We start from the raw sequence: 24,708 nt of genomic DNA on the forward strand, positions 1-24,708 counted from the left end.
ATGAGCCAATGCTGGTGTAAATCTCTAAAGCTCTGCTGAAGTGGAACAAAGCTCCTGTACATCACTTGGGGATCTTCAGATTTGTCTCTTTGGATGGATTGAATGAAGAGACTTGGTGATTCTATGTTAGAGTTGGTGAGTTCTAAATTCTACTTTAGAATTGTGCCATGGAGAGAAATGTTGAATGTGATCTGCAGTTCTTCATGGTGCACATGCTTAATTTTTTATAGCTGCACTTGAACCTCCTTTATCTCTTATTTTCACACACATACTGTAAAAAAAATATATTTAAAATTTGCTAACATGTTTTAATGTGTTCAGGGCTTCTCGCTGTTGGTGAGAATGTTGGTGTTTCTCACTGTGAGAACAGGGATTGTTTTTTACTAAATAGAAATGAGTTGACCACGGTCAATTTTAAATAACGTAAGTAGTGATCAGAAATTGTATCATTATATTTGCATTATTTGGGGAGGCTAAGATGCTGCAGACATGTGAGCATAGACAGCGATAAAAATGGGTTAAACAGATCACAGGAACCAGAACCTGTTCTAAAGATAACTTGTCAGGGAAAGAAAAGTCCTTCAATGATACATTTTAATATCTTTTTTTTCCCTTTTGTCTTCCAAGTGCATAAATATACCTTAAGTGCCTGGATAATATGTAGAAATTTAATTTACAAGATGAATTGTTTAGACTTAGCCAATAATCCTTTGTGGTGGTGTTTCAAGCAAAGGAATGCACACAGTAATAAGGAATGTCAAAATTCCTTTTAGCTAAAAATGTCACCTACACTGATGTATGAAGCTTCTTGGTAGATCCCATCTTAAGGGTTTGGGGTTTTTTGGTTTGCATTTTTTTAAGGTACTAAAGTTCTGTGAGTCTATTAGAGGCATGTGAAGATAGTCCTAATGGACTCAGATATCCTTACTGCTGTACAGTAGATAAATATTTTTTCCTTCATTTCTTCACTCACAAAATCTAATAGCTCAGATTCAGATTTTAGCTAGCACTGAGTCTGCAAAGGAGAAATATGCAGAAGAAAGAAAAATGGGTTTGTTGGTGTGTGTATGTGTGCTATTTTGGGGGGTATTTTGTTTGTTTTTCTTCTTGCTAACATGCATTTGAATGGGCCCTGAGCTCGGATTAGTGCACACTTGTTGCAGTTTGTTTAGTAAATCTGACCTCATCACACACTAGTGCTATTTGTTTTCTCTAATTAAATGTTTAATGTACAAGAATATAAATCCTTACAACTGGTATCGACACAGACTTGTGAGACTAAGTGAAACAAACATCTGCCAGGGATGGTTTAGGTACACCTAATCCTGCCTTCAGACAGGAGCATCATCTGTCAAGTTTCCTTTGAGCTCAAATTTCTACAACTCACAGTAATATTGTATTAATATTGGTACAGTCAAACGGATGTTCCTGTGGTATCTAGTCTCCTGACAAAACTAATCAAACTTAGCCAGAATGTTCCCAACATTAAAAGAAACTTGATTTGCCTACCTCTAAAGAAGGATGTAGGAAGGTCTTATTCCCCACCAGCTCCACAAATAGGTAATCTGTGGGTAAAAAAAACCCCAAACAAACCAAAAAAAGTACTGTTAGCATCCATCAGCTTATCTGGACATATTCATGGGTGCAATTACTGCTTCTCAAAATAGCATGGAATAGGCCTGAGAAAAGACTTAATAATACTCCATTTTATTGCATGTGTCCTTGCATTTCCTATGCTTTTCAGTTTTTCCCTGTTCCAGGATGATATCTCAGAAATCATTTAATCTAAAGACAGATCTTGGAAAACTGAATGATGACCTGCAGGATGATGAAGGGTAGCTTCCTAATCATCACAAGTGAAAAACCTACTCTCATAACTCTTTCAATTACCTGTGGCTAATTTTAAAGGTGAATTACTGAAAGGTTCTTGCAGAAACAAGAAACCAAAGTTCCAGAGCAACTCCTCAGTCTAGTCTAGGGTTTCATATGTCCAGAGTGATATTAACAGTGTTAGTTTCAACATATCACAAAAGTCAGGAGTCCCTACAAATGCATGCTAAACAGTCTTATTTCTCCAAACCTGTCTTCTCATAATCAACGTGTAACCCCTCAGAAAGACAATAACTCTCCTCCCTCCTAGTTAAAGGTTTGTCAGACGTACAAATCTTGCTGTAGTTTTCTAGGAAGACGTAATATCTTTTATTAGACGAGCAGTTCTGTAAACGGTAGACATTATGAATCCTGGTTTCTTAGAGATTTGTATTTTCTCGTCAAGTATCAGAGCCAAGTGAAGCTTTTCACACAATTTATTAAATCTCTCACTACTTGAATTCCTCAGGGTGCCCTATCAGGTAAACTCATTCCTCAATGAGGCATTAAGAGGCTAGTAAGGTTTGTGTCCTCAAAACAGTTGCTGGTTTTCATTGACATTTTTGAAATTTAATACTGAGACATTGAGACTTATCTGTTACTTTGAATTAAATTAATCAAAAGCTTGAAAAAATATTAAGATGGACCAGTGGAGAGGTTCTCTGCAGCTTTATCATGGACCCACTGGCCGCAGGCTTTGAACTAGCAGTTGGCAAAGGAGCCCGAGGCGCATACTGATAATGCCATTAAGTCTAATAGCAGAGACAATGGACTTATTATCCTGATCTCTGCACGGGAAGAGGACCATAAATTAAAGCACAGTGAATTAAAGATCTCTGTCTGCAGTCCTGTTTAGAATTTTGATGTCAGTTTTGATTTCTTAGATATACGCTTGTTCCCATTTTACGTTTAATGCTAAAAGTCCCGTGAAGAGTTCTTGATATAAACCCTCATTATTAAAAACTATTGGCATGTGAGCTGCATTCATATGGCAGTTATGGGGTTTTGGAGGACTCAAAGAAAAAGCCAGAAACTGCACTCTAATGCACAAGAAATAATTCTGGTTTTGTTCAAATGGTTTTGGATATTTATGAGCTAATAATGGTCCTTTGAAAAGGTAATCAGCTTTCACGCATAGAACTGCAAATGCATGAGAACTGGGGTAAAATGTAAGACTGAGTCAGAATATAACAGTTTTTAATCAAATAAACCATATGATTTACTTTAGAACTAAGATTAATATTTCCACATTTTTATTAGTATTATAACAAAAACAAAATTCTATTAAAAAAGTATGAATGCAATCTTAAATTAAGAGAAAATACAATCTGAGGATATGAATTCCAGCAGATTGAATAATTGAGTGGGTTTTTGCTTTTGTTTTTGTTTTTTTCCTTTAATGTATATCCCTTTCAGAGGAGGAAAGAGAACTAAATGTAATGCAATTTTTCTCACCTCATTGTCCTTTACCTACTTATAAGAACAGATCAAGGTGTAAGGTTTCTCAGTGATAAATCATTCTAAAAGATATAAGAGAAACCATGTGTTATATGGATCAGTTAGTTTAGGCTAAATCTCTGCTAAGGATTATGTTTACAGTTGAAAAAGGTGGATGAGTGTGTGCATGTGCTCAGGTCTGTCTTGGCTGTGGTTGTCATACTGGTATAAATGCAGCTGCTATTAAACAATTCTTTAAAAAGTCATCTCTGTTTCTGGTCATACAAAAAGTATGGATATACAGTGATAGGACAAAAAGGGAGGAGTAATCGATTGTCTAGTTTTTTATATACAGAAATGGGAAAATGTCTTATACCCACATACTGGTTTTCTGTTAAATACTCTGGGTCTTTGTTTCTTGGTGTCAGACGCTCATATTGTAAAAGTAAGTATCATAAATATGAGTTTTCCAAGAGAAAAGGGGATGTATTAGCACGAAAAAGGGCTACTAAACAGACGAGTAAACTAAATGATATTTTGAGCCAGTGTGAGCTCTCTCCATGCCAGGGTTAAAGCATACTGACAGGAGTTTAAAAGGGACATGTAATTTGGTTACGTTGTCTACACATTCTTGTTCTGGGCAGATGTCATAACTGTGCATTTCTGTTGAACCATTATTAAATTATTTTAAAAATATTTAATAGGCTTTTATTGCACAAAATGGCTCTTTTCAGTAGAGCCAAGAGACAGGATGGGGGCAATAGGCATGAACTGAAGCACAGTAAGTTCCTCCAAAGTATGAGGAAGAACTTCTTTACCATGAACTCTAGCACAGGCTGTCCAGAGAGGCTGTGGGGTCTCCTTAAAACCCACCTGGACGTGACTCTGTGCAGCCGGCTCGAGGGGAACCTGCTTTAGCAGGGGTTGGACTGGATGGTCTCCAGAGGCCACTTCCAACCCCAACCATGCTGTGAGTCTGTGGAAAAATTGGATACATGCAAGAACAATCTGTGTCTGAACTTTGTAAGTCCCTTAAAGTATTGCTCTAAATAAAAATGTCTTCACTCACCCCTGTGAAGGCAATCAGTTTTTTACAAGGTTTTGCCTATGAGCAAGGGAACTAATAAGTCTTGATTTCTTAAAAAATAATTGCATTCTACGTGCCTTCTACCATTGTAATCTCAGATTCTTTCACACCAGCAATATTCCTTTTCATGAAATACCTGCAGTTTTTCCTCCAGTCCTTATGAGGGTTTATCAGACTTCTACTTTTGTAATGTATCCAGTTTCTATCTATGCCCATATTCTTTCATTTCTACTAATTTCCTCATCTTATTTTCAAGCCTCCTTCCATGTCTCCTGTATTTCCTTTGATGGCTGGAGAAATGCAGCATGAGCTGTGGCTGCATAAATGATTGTGCTGACCAGTGCTTCCAGGCTGTCCAGTAGGCCAAGTAAAATATAAAGCTGAATTCTCCCTCAGTGGTCAAGACACTCATCTTGACACAGATGTGGGCTTTCATGCAATTTAGGGGATGACCAGCACACCAGTCAGAAATCTTAACCTTCCTCAAAGGCAGGGTCATGGACAAAGTACAAGCACTAGAGGTACATTTACCCTTAATGATAATAAACTAGTATTTACATAGATAGTAATGCAGGGTAGCAGCCTACCTAGTTCTGCATATCCAATTTCAGGTTTTCATGTGAAGAAGTTGCTATGCTTACATAGAATTTAAGATGATCCCACCTGTCTTATCAATCACTATAAACTGTAATAGACTGTTATATAATTCTTTATTTATCTGCTCAGCTTGAGCCCTAAAATGCATAGAATTGTGGAGCATATTGTGTTGCAGAGGACCTATAAAGGTCATCTAGTCCAACTCCCCTGCCACGAGCAGAGACATCTTCAACTAGACCAGGTTCCTCAGAGCCACATCCAACCTCATCTTGAATGTTTCCAGTGATGGGGCACCTACCACCACTCTGGGCAGCCTATGCCAGTGTTTCACCACCTTTATTGTAAAAATTTTCTTCTGTATATCTAGTTTAAACCTACCTTCTTTTAGTTTGAAACCGTTACCCCTTGTTCTGTTACAACAGGCCCTGCTAAAAAGTTTGTCCCCATCTTTCTTATAGGCAGGCCCCCTTTAAGTACTAAAAAGCTGCAATAAGGTCTCCCGACAGCCTTCTCTTCTCCAGGCTGAGCCACCCCAACTCTCTTAGCCTTTCCTCATACAAGAGCTTCTCCATCCCTCTGATCATGTTTGTGGCCCTCCTCTGGACCTGCTCCCACAAGTCCATGTCTTTCCTGTGATGAGGACTCCAGAGCTGGATGCAGTACTGTAGGTGGGGTCTTGTCAGAGTGGGGTAGAGGGGCAGAATCACTTCCTTGCCCTGCTGGTCACACTTCTGCTGGTGCAGCCCAGCTTCTTTTGATGTTGTCCCTCTGGGCTGTGACCACCCATTGCCAGCTCATGTCCAGCTTTTCGTCCCACAAGTCTTTCTCAGCAGGGCTGCGTTCATGAAGTTCACATGGGCCCACTTCTTGATCTTGTTCAAGTCCCTCTGGATGGCATCCTATCCCTCAGACGTTTCAACTACACCATTTGATTTGGTGTCATCTGCAAATTTGCTGAAGGTGCACTTGATCCTGCTGTGTCATTGATGGAGATATTAAACACTATAGGTCCCATTATGGACCCCTGAGGGACACCACTCAACACTGATCTCCATCTGGATATTTTGCTGCTAACCACTACCCTCTGGATGTGAGCAGCCAACCAATCCCTCATCCACTGAACAGTCAACCCACCAAATCCATATCTCTCCAATTTAGAGATAAAGATGTTGGGGGTGGGGTGGGGATAGCTCTTCCCTTGTCTATTGACATAGTCACTCCATCATAGAAGGCCACTAGGTTGGGCAGGCAAGACTTGCCCTTGGTGAAGCCATGCTGGCTGTCTCAAATCACCTCCGTGTCCTCCATGTGCTTTAGCATAGCTTCTAGGAGGATCTGTTCCATGATATTCCCAGGCATAGAGGTGAGGCTGATAGTTCACTAAGTACCAGGATCCTCCTTTCTAAGGGAGTTCCCAAGACCAATAACCTGATCTTCTCTTACACTGGGAGGGACTTTGTTCCCCCAGTCCCTGCCTTGCAGTCCATCCACTCAAGAGGTATGTGAAGAGAGGCTGCCAGTGAAGAATAAGGCAAAAATGTTGAGTACCTCAGCCTCCTCCTCACTGTTGTTACCCGTTTGCCAGTCTTGCTCATCAGGGGGTACCCTTTCTTTGATGTTCCTTTTCTAGCTGACATACTTGTAGAAGCCCTTGTTATTATTCTTTGTGTCCCCTGCCAAGTTCAGCCTGATCTGCGCTGGTCAGCTAACTAAGATTAGTTCTAACTCACAAGCTACATTTCTTTAGGGAACAGTAATTATAATTTGTGATTTGTTTATACCTTGGGGTGTTTAATATCACACTGTGTTGATATCTTCAAAGCTTCTGTTCCTATCCTGAACTTTGTTGAGTTCCTACCACAATACCCTGTTTTTCTTCAACAGCTGTCAAAATAAAGCTTCCTGATAATATAAATAACATTTCATTATCACAGCCTAGTCAGGCATGCATCTCTGTTCTAGATGTTCCGTCACTGAATAGTTTGTTAAAATAGTGGACTGTTATTAGATAGATGGATTGCTTTGGTAACTACTTGCTATTAATATCTATTAATTATAGCACTGCCAGGAGTATGTTGTCAAAATTGTTTTATGGGATCAACTCATACACATTGCAGTCTTGTAAATCTTCTTTCCATAGGACACCAACTGCCCTCTTGCCCCTTGAGTATTTCAGTATAGGTTTGATCATAATTCATTGGAGTTATAATAGCAATGGCCTTGATTGCAGATTGACCAGAAAGGATTAATACACGAACACCATGAATTTCTTCCTTGTTTGTTGGTATACCAAAACAAGAAAATCTGGAAGTTTTGCATCCTTTGGAGAATAACAGTTACTGTTGGTTCAAAGTTCTGTTGTCTGTTGTTTCTGAGATATTACTATAGTTTTTGGTGTTCCTATACATTCTTTGTTCACTGGTTTTTTTTCAGTATGAATATACCAGTTATGGAAGAATGGTGTAATAAAGCCTGTACCTGCTGACAAATCAAATAGAAAAGTAACCTGATTCTGCTAACAGAGGTAAAATAGCACTGAGATGGGTCGCTGGTCTCTGACTTATGCAGAAAGAATTCCTGTAGATGGACATTTTACATTTGCTTTTTGTGAAAGGAAGAAAATAAATGTGTACCATTGCAATGCAATATACATTTATACCTGTAACTCAGAAGATCAGTAAATGAAATTAATCAACTCTAGCTATACTACCTAGACTCAGCAGTCATGTTAGCTGTGTGGTTTAGAACAGAATATCAGCTTTTTGGCCCACCTGAATGGATGGACAACAGAGAACAGAACCCCTAGAGCTTTATAAGCTGCTTTATTGTAGGAGAAAGATGCTGCATTTTATCAGTACAATGCTATGTTGCCTCATGACCAGTTAAAATTAAAACAGGAATCTGGTCTTAACTATGTTCTTACTAAGTCCTGCTCTTCTGCTTGGTTTACTACAGCTGCTTGCTCTTTATTTCTTCAGCAATGGATGCACATGTATAGAGAGAAAATTATGAAATTATAGTGAGCCAGACACAGGGAGAGATCCCAAATATCTGAAACTGAGTGGCCTGCTGCACTTCCCAACTCCTGTGGGAGTGAACCTCAGGAGAAGCCCTTTTTGCTGCCCTCATCTCCCTCTTTGCTGGCCAGCCAGGAGGCATACGGGTTCCTCACTAATACTGACTATCAATTAATTGTGTTCCAGCTGAATGCCTCAGAAACACACTCTTATGGAAATGAGGGAGGATCATCTGTATTTCCTAAGGGAATTTTCTGTCCAAGCATAAAACATTTCTATTGATTTCAGCTCTGGGATTTAACATCTGGACTCACTATTCTAAAGTCCCTGAATTTTCAGTCACTTAAAGATAGAGTGGAACAGAGAACCCCTAACAGATACATGCCTTGATGTTTAATTGTGGTATTGGGTCCTCGTGTACAGTAAATGGAACAGCTTTAGCCTGTTCTAGCTGAGGGTGCAGGTTGCTAGTTCTGGGCAGTACTCTACTCTATGTGGCCAACAGCATTGCTTGAATAATTTTACAAATTAAATTTAAGAGATTTCCAGAATTGTTTTTCTTGTGTGTAAATTGGAAAAATGCTCTGAAACAATCACCTGCCTTTTCCATAACCAGTTTACTTTCCCGTTTTCCATAGAGAATGCTTGGGCTGATCCTGCTGAAAAATCGCAGTGACCTGGAAAGTCGTTCTAAAATCGCAGATGCATCTTAGCATTGCACCTCACTGGTTTTAGTAGGTCTTTGGACCACAGTAGGGGGTTTCTTGTGCTTTCAGTCAGGCATGTTTATTGCAGTTGGGGATTGTGAGTGTGGTGTAGAAACTTGACCTGTTTCAGGAAAAAAAAAAGAGTTGCATGGTCAAATTCCATCTAAAAAGAGAAAGAAAGAAAAAAAAAAAAGAATCAGTATTTACTCCTAGTGAATATCTTTTTTATTAATATCTAAAATCATTATTATTCTCTAATATTAAAAGTAAAGGATCAGACATAATACAATACCCTTTTGTTGTATTCTTTACTGGCATCTCTGTAACTGAACATGAACCAATGGGGTTTTTTTTTCAGTTATGAAAATAGTAAAGTAGAAGGATTTTTCAAGTGGTTTCATTTTTCATCTCACTTCCATTCCATTGTATAGGCGATAACCATAGCATGCACAAGAATGGTCCTAGAAAACGGAGGAGATTCAGACTGCATTAACAGCACTTCACTGAATTTGTCCCATGATAGGTTCTTGGCATTTTGAGTTAAGCTTTCAGTACACGAGGCTTCTAACACTCTTGTCTTTCAAAAATCTCAGTCGAAGACCCACTAATTTTTTTCAAGCCAGGTTTACTTCAGACTTTACCAAAAGCAGAAACTTCCTAAAGTTCTTTCAACTAAATCTGATATGGAGGAAGTCCAAAGGGAGTTTGAGTGAGTGGAAAACCCTTGTTCCTGTAGTATGAGTGAATATGCTGTTGACCTGCATGCAATTCGATTTTTTTATACATGTGAATGTACGTACATGTGAGTAGCTTAAAACTGTATCTGTTATTTAGAGAAGACTACATGAGCAGTTAACATAAATGAGTGACAACTGGCAATGTTATCCAGTATGAGGTTCTCCCCATGCTATATGGAATAGGTACTGAGAAAGAGACCACAATCTAATACTTTCATGGTAGTTCAAATTGGCACTGCAGTGCATGAAGAAGAGAAATCTGCTGCAATATGTACTCTCAGTGACATTCTGATTTTTGGCACTTGTTTGCGTATGTGCAAAAACATCCTGTGTAGTGATAAATAGAGTTTTGCTCATAATATAATGCTTGAGTGAACAGACTGAGGATAAATAAGTTGAACATCTTGGGTAACTTAGCTTCAACTCTGTGCTCTCCAATAGAAAAAATCTCTTATTCATGGCTCCATGAATATCACTGGGCTGCCTACAGCAGTACCAACATTAATATATGTCAAAATTTTGAAGGATTGGGAGATTGTAACAATATCTGCATAAATTATGAAGTGGATGGATAAATAATTACAAATTGCTAAGATACCACCCATCAGCTGAAACACATGAAGTGATTATTTGCTTGGCTTTAGTCCACTGTGAATGTTACAGAAGACTGACTTAAAACCACTTTCAACTCAAGCTGATTAACTGATGAAGTTTCAGCTTCTCAAGTGCATGGTATAGACAGGTAAGTTTGACAGTGTCTTGGGTTTATTTAAGTTATTCTATATTTAAAAAAAAAATAACTTGCTGTAAATTGTTTTATTCCTAGTATTTTCATCGGTTATCTCAGTGAAAAAGTAAGTGACGTAAATGGGAAAGACATGTATAACAAAAGTAAAAAAATCCCATACTTGAAAATACACAAATCTAAGATATAAATAGATTGCATTCTATTTATTAATTTATTTATTAATTCTTTTTTTTTTTTTATAATTTCTTCTAAGCAATCTATGGTGGGAAAAAAGGATAAAAGAGAAAAATTAAAAATAGAATACATACATTTGCAGCAATATTCTACAGCCTTTCTGCTGGTATTGCTCTTTGCTATAGCATATGCTTCTCCCTTTTTTTTACATTTTTGCTCTAATCAATCGATTTCTTTTTTGGACCCTTTCATTTACATCACATTCAGAGTGGCCACATTAAATGTTTGAATTTAAGTTTGAACCAGAGGACAATACATTTTGGTAGTCATAGTTCCCTTTAATAATACAAAGAGCTGAAGTCAAAATTGGAAATAGTCACAACAAATGCTAACTACACTTGATTTTCATCAGTGTAAAAATAAATTAAATTGGTATGAAAGATCCTTGATGACTTTTGCAACCTGGAGTGTGCAATTTTATGGCAGAAATAAAGTTTCCCTGTCTTAAGTAGTATGCATGTCAAAAGCAATGAAAAAAATGCTAATCCATGCTTCAGTAGCTACCTAGCAAAAAACTAGTGCAGGCATTGCCTATCCATACAGTACTTAGGCTTCCACCTGCCATGTAAAAGCATGTTCAGATAAAACCTGTCCTTGGTATGTCCTTTCAACAATGGTAATAAAAATTTGCATTAGAAACAAAGTCTTTCCCCACCCCCATCTGCTACACAGCAGAAAACTGCTTGAGGCTGAAATACAACTGAAAACATGCAAAGACATTTTATTGGACTGATCCTGCATATATTCTGGGTAACTGAAACTAATGGAACTATTTGCCTGACTAAAGATAGATACATAGCAAGGTGCAGAACTGCATCTTGGTCTGTCAGTGCCAGTGATAGGAAATTAATATGAAGGAGTTGCTACACACTTTTTCACCTCCCCAGTTCTAGGATTGGGTCAGCAGCTTTGGTGATTGCACAAAAATATAGCATCACTGGATCTAGAGTGTTTATTTTCTTGCTCGTTACTTCTCCATGCTCTTGTAGGACAGGTTTAAGGTGTTTGGCAATTGTTTTGATGGTATAACAGTAACTTAGCAAACTTGAAATGCTGGACAGTAATGTTTACCTACACAGCGGTTTCACTGTTACTAAGTTCATGCATTTTGAGGATGATTCACAGTTCATTGATTTTGATATTTAAAATATATTCATTCATATAATTACTCTTCCGACAGTTCACATTGATCTTAATACAAACTTAAATTCTGTTTAGGCAATCAGTGAATTCAGTATGCTCAAAGAACTTAGTAAACAGAAAAAAAATAAGAAAAAAAGAAAAATTAATTAACTGGTTGCTTCCACAGCTTCTCATAAAACCTCCTCTTCAATGCTTTGGTGGAGACAGAGCACTTGAAGCGTAAAGGCTGTCAAATCAAAGTTTTGGCAAATTGGTAGCTACAGTAACATACAGCCTTTTTATTTTCCATTCCAAACTACTGCTCCATCCAACTCAGAAATGGCATATTAAATGAATTCCCAACCTTGAAAACTCTGAGTTCTTCACAAAACATGTTGCAAATACACACATGCAAAACAAGTTATAATGCACCATTAAAACCTCTTTTATTTGTGTTACCTTTTTCAACAATCATCAAGACCACCTATAATCTAAGTTTAAATAATAAACTAGACACATCTAGAGGATGAGATAATCAGCCAAAGACCTGAAACAGTCTCTGGAAGTGCCTTTCTCTTTTTAGCTGTTATCCAAAGAGATCAGTTTGGCACCCAAACAAGTGTTTCAGCTAAGTGGGGTGGAATTCGGTCTAAGCTTTTTTGGTCATAGTTTTAGGCAGGAAAAATATCTGGAGTTGCTGAACTTATAGCAGGCTAACCTCACAGTTTCCATCAACTAAGAGCATGCATATGGACCTTGTTAGGCCAAGAACACCAATTGATGGGAACTGGATTGTGTTTGATAACAGATTCAATCAAAACAATTAAGTAGTGTTGTATCTGATGATTGAATGCGCTTAAAACTTGTATTGTTTCACAAATCCATGCTTATATGATGGTACTGAAATACAGGCTTTAGCATGTAATTTCTATTTCTTGCATGTTTTAACAATAAGTTTGGGGCAAAGTCATAGTATTTCTGATTTCTAGCACTAAATTCAATTTTATCCAGATTGGATCTACCTTTGTAGAATTTGCTTATCTCTATGCTTATTTGACATAATGAGATCTTCCCATGGTACAGGCTGGCATACTCCCTGCAGAATTGTCAAAATATTATTGCTTTCTGACTGCTGATGATACAGGATTATATGCAAGATTTGAAATATAGCACAAAACCTATTTAGATTAGGATTATATATGATACGTATCTTTAAAAAAAAAAAAAAAAAATAACTGTAATGCTTTTTTGATGCATATTTAATGTAGCCATAGATTACATTGGTACTCCTTCTGTATTGATAGTAACATCCAAAACAATGTACTGAATTATAAATTATTTTATTAAAAAAGGAGAAAAACAATTTTTCTGGTTATGTCTGTGTCCTTCTTTGGAAACCCATGGCACTTTACAATATCCAAATATTATCTCATCAGGTTCTAATGAATAATTAACAGAGACAGCAAAGAAATAACTTTTTATTTTCACTAATTGTCTTCTATGATCTCTTCCAAAAGAACTCAAAGACCTGCTTAATAGTTTGATTACCATTTCCTGACACCTAGCCTCTTTCAGTCATGTCTATCACTGCTGTCTGAGAAAAAGGAGGATACACAGTGCATCTCAAGCCTTAGGACAGATAATCACAAAATTAAAGGACAATCTGAAAAACCACTTATTTAAAATACAGGAAGATGGGTTTTGCTGAACTTAATACCATTTGCTAGTTTTTAAGATCTGTAATTTCCACTTATGTTAATGCATTCTAATTATTTCCTGCCTAGCTTTTGTTACTCATGAAGATTAAAGTGGTCTGTTTGATGTGTGCAAAGAAGTGTCTACAGAAAATGGTAAATTAATTGGAAGATGTCAGCTTACGAGAACATTTTTGACTTGAGTGCTGTAAGGCTGTTAACAAACAGACTAACTCATTTGTCTCACAATGAAACGAAAATAAAAAATCACAACATTATGATAAAATCTTGACTAGGAAATGCCTGCAAGACTCTTTGAAGCCTTAGGTTCATTTCTTCCCTGGGCTTTGGCACCGTGATGTATGCAAATCACGTTCTACATAACTCTGAAGTGAAATAGGTTCTATGCAGAACAGATGGACCAGGGCTAATGTGGCGATGTGCACTGGAGATGAGAACAGATTAATACCACAGGGGGAGACTGGAGGAAAATTGGAAAGATGGGGGTATTTGAACTAATTAATAAGTCATTTCCAAGTGATAGTTATGCCTTCAAGCACAGTAAATAATATCAAGGAAGTGTATTTCAAATTTTATACATGTGTTTTAATGTAGATTAGAATTAAGAGCCATACTTTGGCATTATTAAAAAAAATATGATGTATTCCCCCATCCCAGAATGTACCCTTGTGATATAAGTATCATTGATGAGCTTAATATGTGCATGGTGACATGAATTGCTGTTTGTAAAACCCATGGCAGACTCATGGACTTGGCACAAAGCTTTTGGGAATGGATTTTTTGCAAGAAGGACTGTATGAGCTGGTAGAACACATTCTGCCACCTGCACCCAAGCCACAGAGATGCAGCTCTGCAGTGTCTGGAGGCATGGTCTGATTGCTAGATCTCATTCAGGTGTCTCTCTAAGTCTCTCCTATCTTCATCTTAATCAAACAGCCTTCAGACTTGTGAAGTTCAGAGTTCCCAAAGTTGTGCCAGAGCAACAGCATGTAGATACCTACATCTTTGGATGAGATCTTCAGGCGTGCATTACAGAATGAGGCTTTCAATGGAAACATTTCAGCTGACCAAGTTATAATACTCATTCTAATGGACATTTTACTCTGAGGCAGATAGTCACGTAGAAATAAAGAGGTCCAACTGAGAATTAAAATTATTTTAACATGCACAAAAACATGAGGATCTGAAGCAATTAAGATATGTGAGAAATATGTAACTTCCCAGTATCAGTGAAGGCATCAGAGTTTTGTTTAGGGTTGGAAAAAGCAAAATTCCATGTGTTAGGACATCGAAGATTGTTCATTTTGCAAAGCTTAGAGTATATGGATGAGCCTGATTACTAGTATTCATAATGGACATGGTTAATAAATGGAAAAAGAAATGGTGATGAAAGGAAACATAGAGCTAATTGTCTGGATGCTCTGCATTCTCTACATGACTTCTTAGGAGATTACTTTCAAGCTATAGAGGAAGACATAAAACACTTGACAGTGAGGGAAGATTTTGAGAAAAACCTAATGAAGATGGCTAGTTCAGTTTGCTAGTAAGGAAACAATCTACATGGCTTTCTGCTCACCAGCGCAGATGCTGTATCATTCCTCTTACATACAAGTCTTTCATTCTAGACCTGGCACAATAAGAAGAGAGAAAGATATAAAATGGCCTGTTGCCTAAAACTTGATTCCTGTTCTGCTGATTTCATTGCAGGTAGCAAATCTGGCCTGTTCAATATCAAATAATGAAGAAGGTGTGAAGTTAGTCCGTATGGCAGCAACACAGATTGATAGTCTGTGCCCACAGGTAAGCGAGATTCCTGCTAAAAAGTATTGAGAAATCTTTTGGCATTAAAAAACATCAGTTAGCTGAGACAGAGAAAACAGCCTGGATGAAGATTATAGCCTTGCCTTTGTCATTACATTGGTGCCTGTTTTGCACGAACTGTGAAAAATACGTTCCTATCTTGAGACCTGCATATGGAATGGGGTGTAATGCTGTATTTTTAACACAGTCTGTAATCTATTTGTTCTTTCCCTTGTGAAAAAAAAAATGCCACTCCTTGTAACAAGTGATTTTGCATAACAGGTAATAAATGCTGCGCTCACACTAGCTGCCAGACCGCAGAGCAAAGTAGCACAGGACAACATGGATGTCTTTAAAGATCAGTGGGAGAAACAAGTGCGAGTTCTCACTGAAGCTGTTGATGACATCACTTCGGTGGATGATTTCCTCTCTGTTTCAGGTACTGAGATCAAGGGACTTTTCTAAAAATATACTCCTAAATTAAAGTAATGGGTCAGAGCAGAGAAAAGCTATAATTACTAAAGCATCATTAGTCCATTAGTCTGAGCCTGTTGGAATGCTGATCTTTTATACTCAGTAGGAGCAACCAAGCCACGCCAATTAAACACTGTTAGCAATAGCTTTTCATCTCCCAGAAAATAGCATCCTATTTGTGCTTCTATTTCTAAAGAAGTTTTTGGTTTTTTGGGGTTTTTTTTCCAACTCAGGCTCAAGGTAGGGTTTTGGCCACCTCTTAAGAATGTGTTCCAGACCTCTGTGTGACAGACTGACAGTATATGTAAAAATTGTTAAGAGTCCTTGTGCGGTTGTAGGCAAGAGGAAGAAAGATGAATTTTCCTTGCTATATTTTGTAGTTTTGTTCAGATCAGCTGTGTCTAAACAGAGGGGCAGATATGCCATACAGTCCTGGCCCCCTGATCATCATACCAGTTTAGCAGGCCCTGAAAAGGGATAGGAAGAAGGGGAATAGGTAGATGCTGCATGTGTGTCCTATCTAAGTATGTTGTGTACCCCTATTTCCAGAGGGCTTGGAAGCACTTCTGGGTTCCAGAGTTACTGTTGTAGCAAGGCAACCAAAAAAAGTGATGAAGTAGTATAAGAAACAGCAAATCTTTGCACTTCTCTGACCTTGCTGGGAAGGATTACAAGGCAAAGTGAGCTTTTCTATGACAACAGAGGAATTATCTTAGTCCTTACGTAAAGAAAAGACGGAGAGGAGAAGGACATTGACTCTTTGGGTCACAGTCTTTTCTCCATCCTCCTTGTAAACTTGTGGCAGCATGAATTGTTATAATATAGTCATACACAATAAATACTATAATTGCAGAGTGCTGCATGTCTTGGATTAATTGTCTGCTGCAGAAAACTCATTTCCCTATTACAGTTTGAAAGAGGTGAATTCCATTGTTGTGAATAAGGACATAGAACGTGCCAAGTGTGCTTAGCTTACTTTAATGTCACAGAAGAGCCAGACTTCAGGAGGTAGCTTGGCCTTAATTTTATGTTGCATTCTACATCTTTTTCCTTGATGTTTTCCAAATTTCCTGATAAAAGTTTAAGATGTTTGGGAAAAAAAAAAATATTTATCCTTTAAATAAGTCCTTAATTTTCTTTTTTGCCCTCCTTTTTCATTTTATTTGGTTGTATCCTGCTATTATTAGTAACAGGGAAATGGTTTGGTTTAGTATAATTACACTCCACTGTTCAACACACTGCTAGAGTGTTTACTGCAAGCCATGACAAGAAAAAGAAAATGAACTCTCAGCATAAAAGGGTACTTCAGGATCTGATAGCACATAGAATTTTATTTGAGGTTTGAAGCTGGCAAACACATTTCAACAAGCCTAGTTCTACAATGAAAGGACAGACCAAGCTGTAAACTGTAGACCCAGTCCACAAGCCAAAGAGATAGCAAACTTTCTTAAATGGCCATTTGGCGATTTCACTGAGGACTTTGTTCACTCCAGGCACTTTTATCTGTAAAACTAAAAGTTACTTGAATGGATAACGTTTTTGTTTTTTTGTTTTTTCTCAAATCATGTTTGCTTCCAGCATAGCCTTGACTTAGATCCAAACTTTCCAAGGCAGCTGAAAGGTAGTATTTCTGTTGCTTTTACATTTTTTTTCTAATACTGTCCATAGACAAATCTATTAAAAATAAGAAAAAACCATCACATCTATCCAGAAAGCCCGTTGCTGCTAGCTGTAAGCTTGGAAGCCTCAGCTTACACAGGGTAGTTTTATTTTTGGATATGTTTGGATGAACTAGCGAAGCATTCAAAATGGGCTAGTGTCTGGTTATACGTACCTTGTGAAATGACACCTCCTCCTCTTCATATTGAGTGTCACATTTGATAGCATGTTGTATTAATACAGTGGCTACAAAACAAAAGAAGGCTGACCATAATTTTAAACAGTTACTTTTTATTCCAAATGCACTGTCTGTTCAAACGCATATAGGGCTTCTTGTTGGGCAAAATTTGGCTATTCCATGGTAAAAAAATGGTGATGGTGAGGAAGAAAAAGTGAAGAAATATTTTAGAAAAACAACATCTTTTAAATGTGTATAGGGAATTTTTTAAACAAAAAAACTTTACCTTGCAAGTTACTCTGATTCACATCTCAGGGGACTTTCAGTTTTCATTCAGAGATGTTACAGTTTAAAATTTGACATCATGTAACACATTTCTGGAACCCTCAAATGATTGAACCTTGAGATTTTTAGTAGTGAAGATCAGTGAGTCATTCTATTTTTGTGGCCAAGGATAATTAATAAAAAGCAGTTTGTGAACGTGTTGATTCTGTTATTTATTACTGTTACATCAAACTTACTATAAAGAACAGCATTATTACAAAGATCAGCATTCATTTATGGTGTCTGCAGCAGAAAAGTAAATTGTTATTTAAAGCCATTGATTTTCTCAGAGTGGGCTTGTTCAAGTATGAAATCCAGTCATAGTTTTATTATTGAAATTATTTTTAACTGGCTGCAGGGAAATAATGTCTGACCTAGTCAAAATCTGCTTCATCCTTTCACATTATCTGTATGTGAGAATACTACATAAACTATGATAATGCAGCACCTGAAAGTAGATGGCCTGATCCTGAGCTGAGAAAAAAAAACAACAATGCAGCTCCCAAGGTTTTCATACGATATTACACCATCTGAGCAGACTCACTGTTGTCCACTTACTCCAGAACATGCACAGTCACATATAATTGTACTGTCTGTCATGAAAAATTCACAGCTTAATCTCTGGCATAGATGGAGTAAAGGAGATGAACTGCTCATGCACAGGTTCTCTGCTATCTACAAAGGCCATTTGCTGTTGTTTTCTTTTCTAACTTATTTCAGCACAAATGAACCAAACATACTAAATGTTTATGGGAATGTGTAAATTCATCTTCAGAAAGTTATCCAACTGTTTATTAGAGCATCTGCATAATATTTGCTTTCCTTTTGCATTGATTTTTGTTAAAATTTCATTATATAAAATACAGCGTCATGTTTGAAATTAATGTGACTATTTTTCAAAGAATTACAGGTTGGTACTTGCAGTACAGGTGAGAGGACGTAGCAGCCCAGTCCCTTTTAAAGTTAGATATCACACTTGGGATTTTTACTGTTATGTGACATAGTATCACAGAATATTTGTTTTACAGGCCTGAATAAGGACAGGTTGTTTTTTTTTTAACATAGCGACATTTGCTGTTTACCCAGATCAGTAAGCTTTGTTATGAAGAATGAAATAAGCCTTATTTGTTTCCTACATTCCAGAAAACCATATTCTGGAAGATGTGAATAAGTGTGTGATTGCTCTCCAAGAAGGGGATGTTGATACACTGGACAGAACTGCGGGTGCCATCCGAGGCCGTGCAGCCAGGGTTATTCACATCATTAATGCAGAGATGGAAAACTATGAAACCGGAGTTTATACAGAGAAGGTACTGGAAGCTACCAAACTGCTCTCTGAAACAGGTAAGCTTACTTGAAATATTATTCAGTATTAAGTCAATCAAAACTTGCAGTAAGTTTTCTGAAATCTGTAACTCAGAGGGGAATCTGTGCTTGAAAACAAGGTATAAACTAACAAATTAATGACCATGAGTGTTTTCTTTATTCTCTACTCAATGCTATTGCAGATGATGTATTAACAAGAGCTGTATAAGAGAAGAGATTCAGTAACCCATCAAGGCTAGTATGCTTCATCCAAGTTTCAGTGATTTGAGTAAATAATATGTGGCTTTTCTTCAAGTTCTTTCTGACTTGGTTGATTATGTATTATGTGTCTAGAAAATCATTACAAATATCACTCTGTTGTCTGTGCAGGTGAATGTACTTGTTGGTAACTGAAGTTGTGTTTCTAAACAAAGCAATTTTTCATTGAAAATACATATGAGCAACTGAAAATATATTACCTGATTGAAGAAATATAAAAGTCTGCTAGATTATATAAAATATATATTATATAAGATACATTGATTATATATTAAAAACAGGGACTGCTAGATGGATATACTGGGTAAAAAAACTGATAATTTTTTTTTTAATCTTTTTTTACCTTCACTGAGGAACAGGGGTTGGATTCATCTAGGTGTAGATATAAGCTGGTCATTTTAGGCTCCTTTATACTCAGTATTATCTGTTGCTATGTGCGTCTGCATTGTTCGGTGCAGACAGTACTGTCAAGAGTTCTCATCTCAAAGCAGTGGTCTACATTTGTTTGGATGAATCATGTTTTGAATTTCATTGACTTTATGGACTGGTTCTCCACTCACTGTACAAGTGACCAGCTATGATGCAGATGCATGAATTGTGGATGTCTGAAAATGTCTGAGCTGATCCTTCCCTATCTGGCTGCACTTGCTCCTCTGGGCTTTATAAGAATCAAGATTATTTTAGGAGGAACAAATGATAATGGACCAGCTCAGGACACAGCAAGTGTAACATTCAGGCATCTCCATATAAGGTAGAAAAGCAAAAACTGCTGTAGCTTTGGCAGCCTCTGTGTTAGCTTTGAGAACAGAAATCAGCAAAATGAGCTAGAAAAAATGTTGGGATGGTATAATATTACTTGTATTATTGTTGCCCCCAGGTTATTTTGTTTTAGCCCTAATAGGGACCCCAAGCCTTATTTGCACATATAAATACCAATGACCACAATCAAGAATTTCTGCTTTTTCTGACCTTTCATTATTATTTATTGGAATTTATAGCTGAATTGTAGTTTATTGGTATTGTGGTTATGACCAGAATATTTGTGCCTTGAACACACGCAATGCTTGTAGAATGTAATATAGACATTAACTTTCACAGCCTCTTTCCTGGGAGCTGCAGAGAGACATTTTTGGGGAGAGGTCAGAAATCATTACCATGATCTTCAGCCTGTGGTACATGCTCCATTTGTCTCTGCACAGCTGTTTCCTATACAACATTCCTATACAACAGTCTTTACATCTGACTGAACCTAGAAGGTCAGGGTTTGACCATGTACAGCTTGAAGATAATGCAATAAAATTTGCTTCTTTCTTCCCTTGAAGCTTAGTGTTTCTATTTATGTCATGTGCTTTTAGGTGGGAGAAGCAAAAGTGGATCTGAAAATTGTTTTTGTTAGTCCCCCTATTTTTTACTACCCAAGAAGAGATCAATGGAATGAGTACTGTAAATTTACCTTATTTGAAAAAGTCTATGAACTGGCATGTATTCAAAGAAAGAAAATAATCTGTTGATTTTGGTATGGAAAAAGTATTTTGTTGCACCCTTGTGTTAAAGTCTCCTTTTGGTAAAGGAGAGATTTGGAATTCTTCCTATCACTAAGATTTCTTTATTAAGCAAAACAAAACATATATTCAGGCTTTTTATTCAGCCAAAATTTCTGACCTAATTTTCTGTAAAATTTTGTAATAACAGTTTTTCAACAGAGTAAGTGGCAATTATAAAACATAGTTATATAGACCAATAATAGGCACATATATACTTACTTTCCATATTTAATGCACTTTATATAATCTGAATTATAACTAATTACTAGAGTCTCTGGCCTAAGTGCATCTTGACAATATTAACTTGTTGATGCTAGGATTCAGTACTTAAGACTGAGTCCCTGTCCCTCAAAGTCAAAGTTATTATTTATGTTGTATTTTGTAAAATATAAGAAAACTTGTGAGGATTTTAAAAAAATGAATTTTAAATGTTAGGAACTGTATGTCATTACAAATTGTGCAACAGAAGTTCAGAAGATGGAATGGGCCCAAATTCAATGGAGCAAATGAAGCTAAAACCATTTATGCCAGACACGAATATGTATCATTAATATTGCAGCATAATTTCTATCTGCAGCTTTTCAGGCCATTTACAAAGTCATTGATTATTATTTCTTTATGATTGTTGATTTAAAAAGGTAGGATTTCCTGACTCAATTTGTCACTGTAGAAAAAAGTGGTTAAAAGAGTATGTAGGCCACCCTATGCCATTCTGTGCCCTGCCCATATATACCCTGCCCTCTCCCCCACAACAGGTCTCTGTCTACATATGCAGCCATGTAGCTATGGATGTAGAGATAAGGGCATCTATGAATACATACACACATTTATATATTCTTTCTATTCATCACCTTGAGATCCTGCACAGATTTTATCAGACACTCAAGAACGATGGGAGTGATTTACTTGTAGCCTTGTTCCACCCACAGATGCAGATATCAAAATTTCTGTGAGAAACACAGTGATGAACACCTTATCATTTTCATCTTTGTTCCTTTTTCTTTTTTAATTGACCTTTATTTATTTTTAAATGAAGTGCTTTCAAAAGCTAGGAAAACTTTATTTAAATGACAGCGGAAGGAAGATAAACATATTACCTTTCTCTTCTAGTTATTATTTACTTTTAGCTATCAGCTTAGGGAAAAAAAGCCTCTGTTAAGCCTCTTCTCCTAGGGATTTCATATTGTTATATGAGTACTGGGTTTTATCCACAGTAGAGAAATATGAATACACTGTTTTGGAAAGAGAATCACCTTGCTAACTTTTTTTTTTTTTTTTTTTTTTTTAGGGGGGGGGACGAGGGAAACGGGGACAGTGGGTATTAATCTTTAATGAAAGTGATATTGGTAGGTTCTGAGAAATTGAAACTATGCAAAACTTACTTTAATAACTAGTTTCACCTTAAAGTTTTATTTATTCATTGTTGTAATTTACAACCTTTGGAATATATGGGGTAGGGGTTTTTTATAGTGTTTTAGTGCTTTCTTGCCTGTTCTTGACTAACCTACTGCCTTTATAGCCAAGTGGTTAGTAGAGACCAGATTCTTATCTCTTGACAGCGGTATTAGGGAGTGGCGTATTGGTTAATGTCTTTTTAAATTGGATACTTTTATTTTCCTTTAAAACCAAAATAAAAACTTGACTCTCACTTGCTGACTTTCTTATAAATCCAAGATGAAAACTATAAAACCACAGAATCTACAGGCCTTGCTGGGAACAAACACAAAGTTCATACATTTTAGTGGATGTTAATTGTGTGCAGGAGTAAACTAGACTTTCCAGGTTTCGATTTTTTGGTTGTGATTTTTTTTTTGTTTGTTTGTTTTGTTGTTTTTTTTTTGGGGGGGGGGGGGCACTGTGAAGTTTTACTAATACCTTTAGCTCAGTTTCCTGAAGAGCAAGGCTTGGTGGCTTCCTGGGGACAGCCCCAGCCTTGGGCATCAGGCACCTCTGTGGGGACAGGGATGAACTGAGGGCAGGCTGGGATGGCAGCCCATCAGTGGGTTCAGCCCAGTGAGGGGAACAAGGTCATACACAGCCCAGGGACTGGTACACAGGGCCATGCTGATGGCTTCTGTTCAATCTTCTGTTGGTATGCAGCATTTGTAGAGAACTGTGAAATTATCCTGCTACAGATGACCGAAGGGAAAAAAAAGGAAGGAGAGAAGGGTGGAGAGGAAAAGAGAGGAGAAAGAAAAGGTTAAAAACAAAGAAAAAGGAAAAAAATGATGGAAGAGAGAAAACAGTACAATTTCTCTTTGAATATTGAGATCTTTAATACTGTTCAGTGCCCTGTCCTAGCCATGACCAAGGCCAGCTGAGAGTGTCCCATTACCTTTAATGAGGAGGAGAGTGAAGTCTGTTCAGCAATTGCTAGAGAAGCTGTACCAGCTGAAGGGAGGAAGCATGAGTTTCTAAATGACTAAAAAGAATTGTCTGTAGAAAGAAATAAACAAGCAATGAGGTTGAATGTCATTTCCCAAGATTTCTGAGATACAGGGAGGAGAAAAAGCTGTGATATTCTTTAAAGGTCAGAGGGTTGAATTTAAATTGGGGAAACTAGAGTAGACTGCAGAGTTGTAATGAAAGTGAGTGAGTGGGAAATGAAGGGGAAAAAGCAGAACAAATGGGACCAGAACTGCGTGAGAAGGGCTTTTTTGGGGGTTCCAGGGTTTTTTTGGATGTTTTTGTTTATTCCTTCATTTTGCATTTGGGATGTCTGGAAATCATCCTGGAAAAGCAAGTAATGTAGTACTTGGGTTACTCACTCCTATGAAGGACATTGGAAATTTGGAATCTTCTGATTCAGACCAGAAATTTGAGCTTCAGCTTTTAGCATGTTTTTAAAATATCCTAGTAACTTTGTAACTAGCTGATTTTAAGTAGGCCACTCTCTGACTTCTGTTTTGACTCAATTTTATTTTTTTTTTATTTTGTCTTTATCAGAATGAACTAAAGTTGAAAATCAGCACTACTGGCAATTCAGCAATAAGCCTGTGAGAGTTTTATCAGTGTGAGTAGGACAAACTTTGAAGATATTTATCACAAGGAAAAGGCAGCTCAATGATATTATCAAATCTAATACTAAAATGTGGTAAAGATGGATTTTCAAGCAGTGATATGAAAGGAAACAAAATGTAGAAGTAAGAAGATGAATTTAGGCATAGCTGTAATATATAAAAAAATATTGAATCTAAGGCAGAGCTAAAAATTGCAAAGTGGAGCCTATTTAAAAAAAAAATGATGTTAAATTAATGTTTTATGGGAGTATCAGGTAGTTATAGTACAACTGATGGGTACCATCATCCTGAGAACATGAGATCGTTTATCCAGGGATTTTGATGAAATTATGGCTTTTCTTCTGCAAAGCACTGTAGGTTTTTCTTTAAAGTTTTGCTAAACTGAAATCCAAAGGTCAAGGTATCACCAACAAAAAACATTTGATACACTATTAAAAGAAAGGTATTTTACAAAAGGACCAGACAATACCCAAAATTATGTTCCACTAGTGCCTGGTTTGATCCAAAGAATTTTTAACCAAAGAGACTATGTTCAATATGCAGAGGAATACAGTAATATGTAATGTAAAATATATTATAAAACAATTAAATGAGACATGAAATTAATATATCACCATGGTGTCTAAAAGCTTAAATTCTATTTCTTTTTCTCTCCACTTTTAGGATTTAAAAATGGAATATAGGCTAAAGGCAAATATAATGTAATTGATTTAGATTTTCAAAGGCTTTTCATAAAGTCACACACAAAGGACTGTTTGGAAAATGGGTAACCATGGAGTGAATGTTAAGGCCTTTGATGGGTTAAGAGCTGGTTACAAGGCACAAATGACCATTTCTCAGCAGGCAGAAAGATAA

At 37.0% G+C, this 24,708-nt stretch overlaps 1 protein-coding gene and 1 long non-coding RNA gene across 3 annotated transcripts in view; one reads left to right on the forward strand and one right to left on the reverse strand.

Annotated features, from left to right (window-relative positions):
* CTNNA2 (catenin alpha 2) overlaps positions 1-24,708 on the forward strand; it is a 515,720-nt gene that overhangs the window by 432,484 nt on the left and 58,528 nt on the right. For both annotated transcript variants that reach the window (XM_040591247.1, XM_040591257.1), the window contains exons 10-12: positions 14,978-15,070; positions 15,353-15,509; positions 18,849-19,049. In XM_040591247.1, the coding sequence (XP_040447181.1) occupies positions 14,978-15,070; positions 15,353-15,509; positions 18,849-19,049 (451 nt within the window). The remainder of the gene's footprint in view (positions 1-14,977; positions 15,071-15,352; positions 15,510-18,848; positions 19,050-24,708) is intronic.
* Positions 9,036-24,708, reverse strand: part of LOC121086876 — a 34,238-nt gene continuing 18,565 nt past the window's right edge. The window contains exon 3 of the long non-coding RNA XR_005827461.1: positions 9,036-9,175. This is a non-coding gene — a long non-coding RNA (uncharacterized LOC121086876). The remainder of the gene's footprint in view (positions 9,176-24,708) is intronic.

This window comes from Falco naumanni, chromosome 1 (genome assembly GCF_017639655.2).
Source record: "Falco naumanni isolate bFalNau1 chromosome 1, bFalNau1.pat, whole genome shotgun sequence".
Taxonomy (NCBI): domain Eukaryota; kingdom Metazoa; phylum Chordata; class Aves; order Falconiformes; family Falconidae; genus Falco; species Falco naumanni.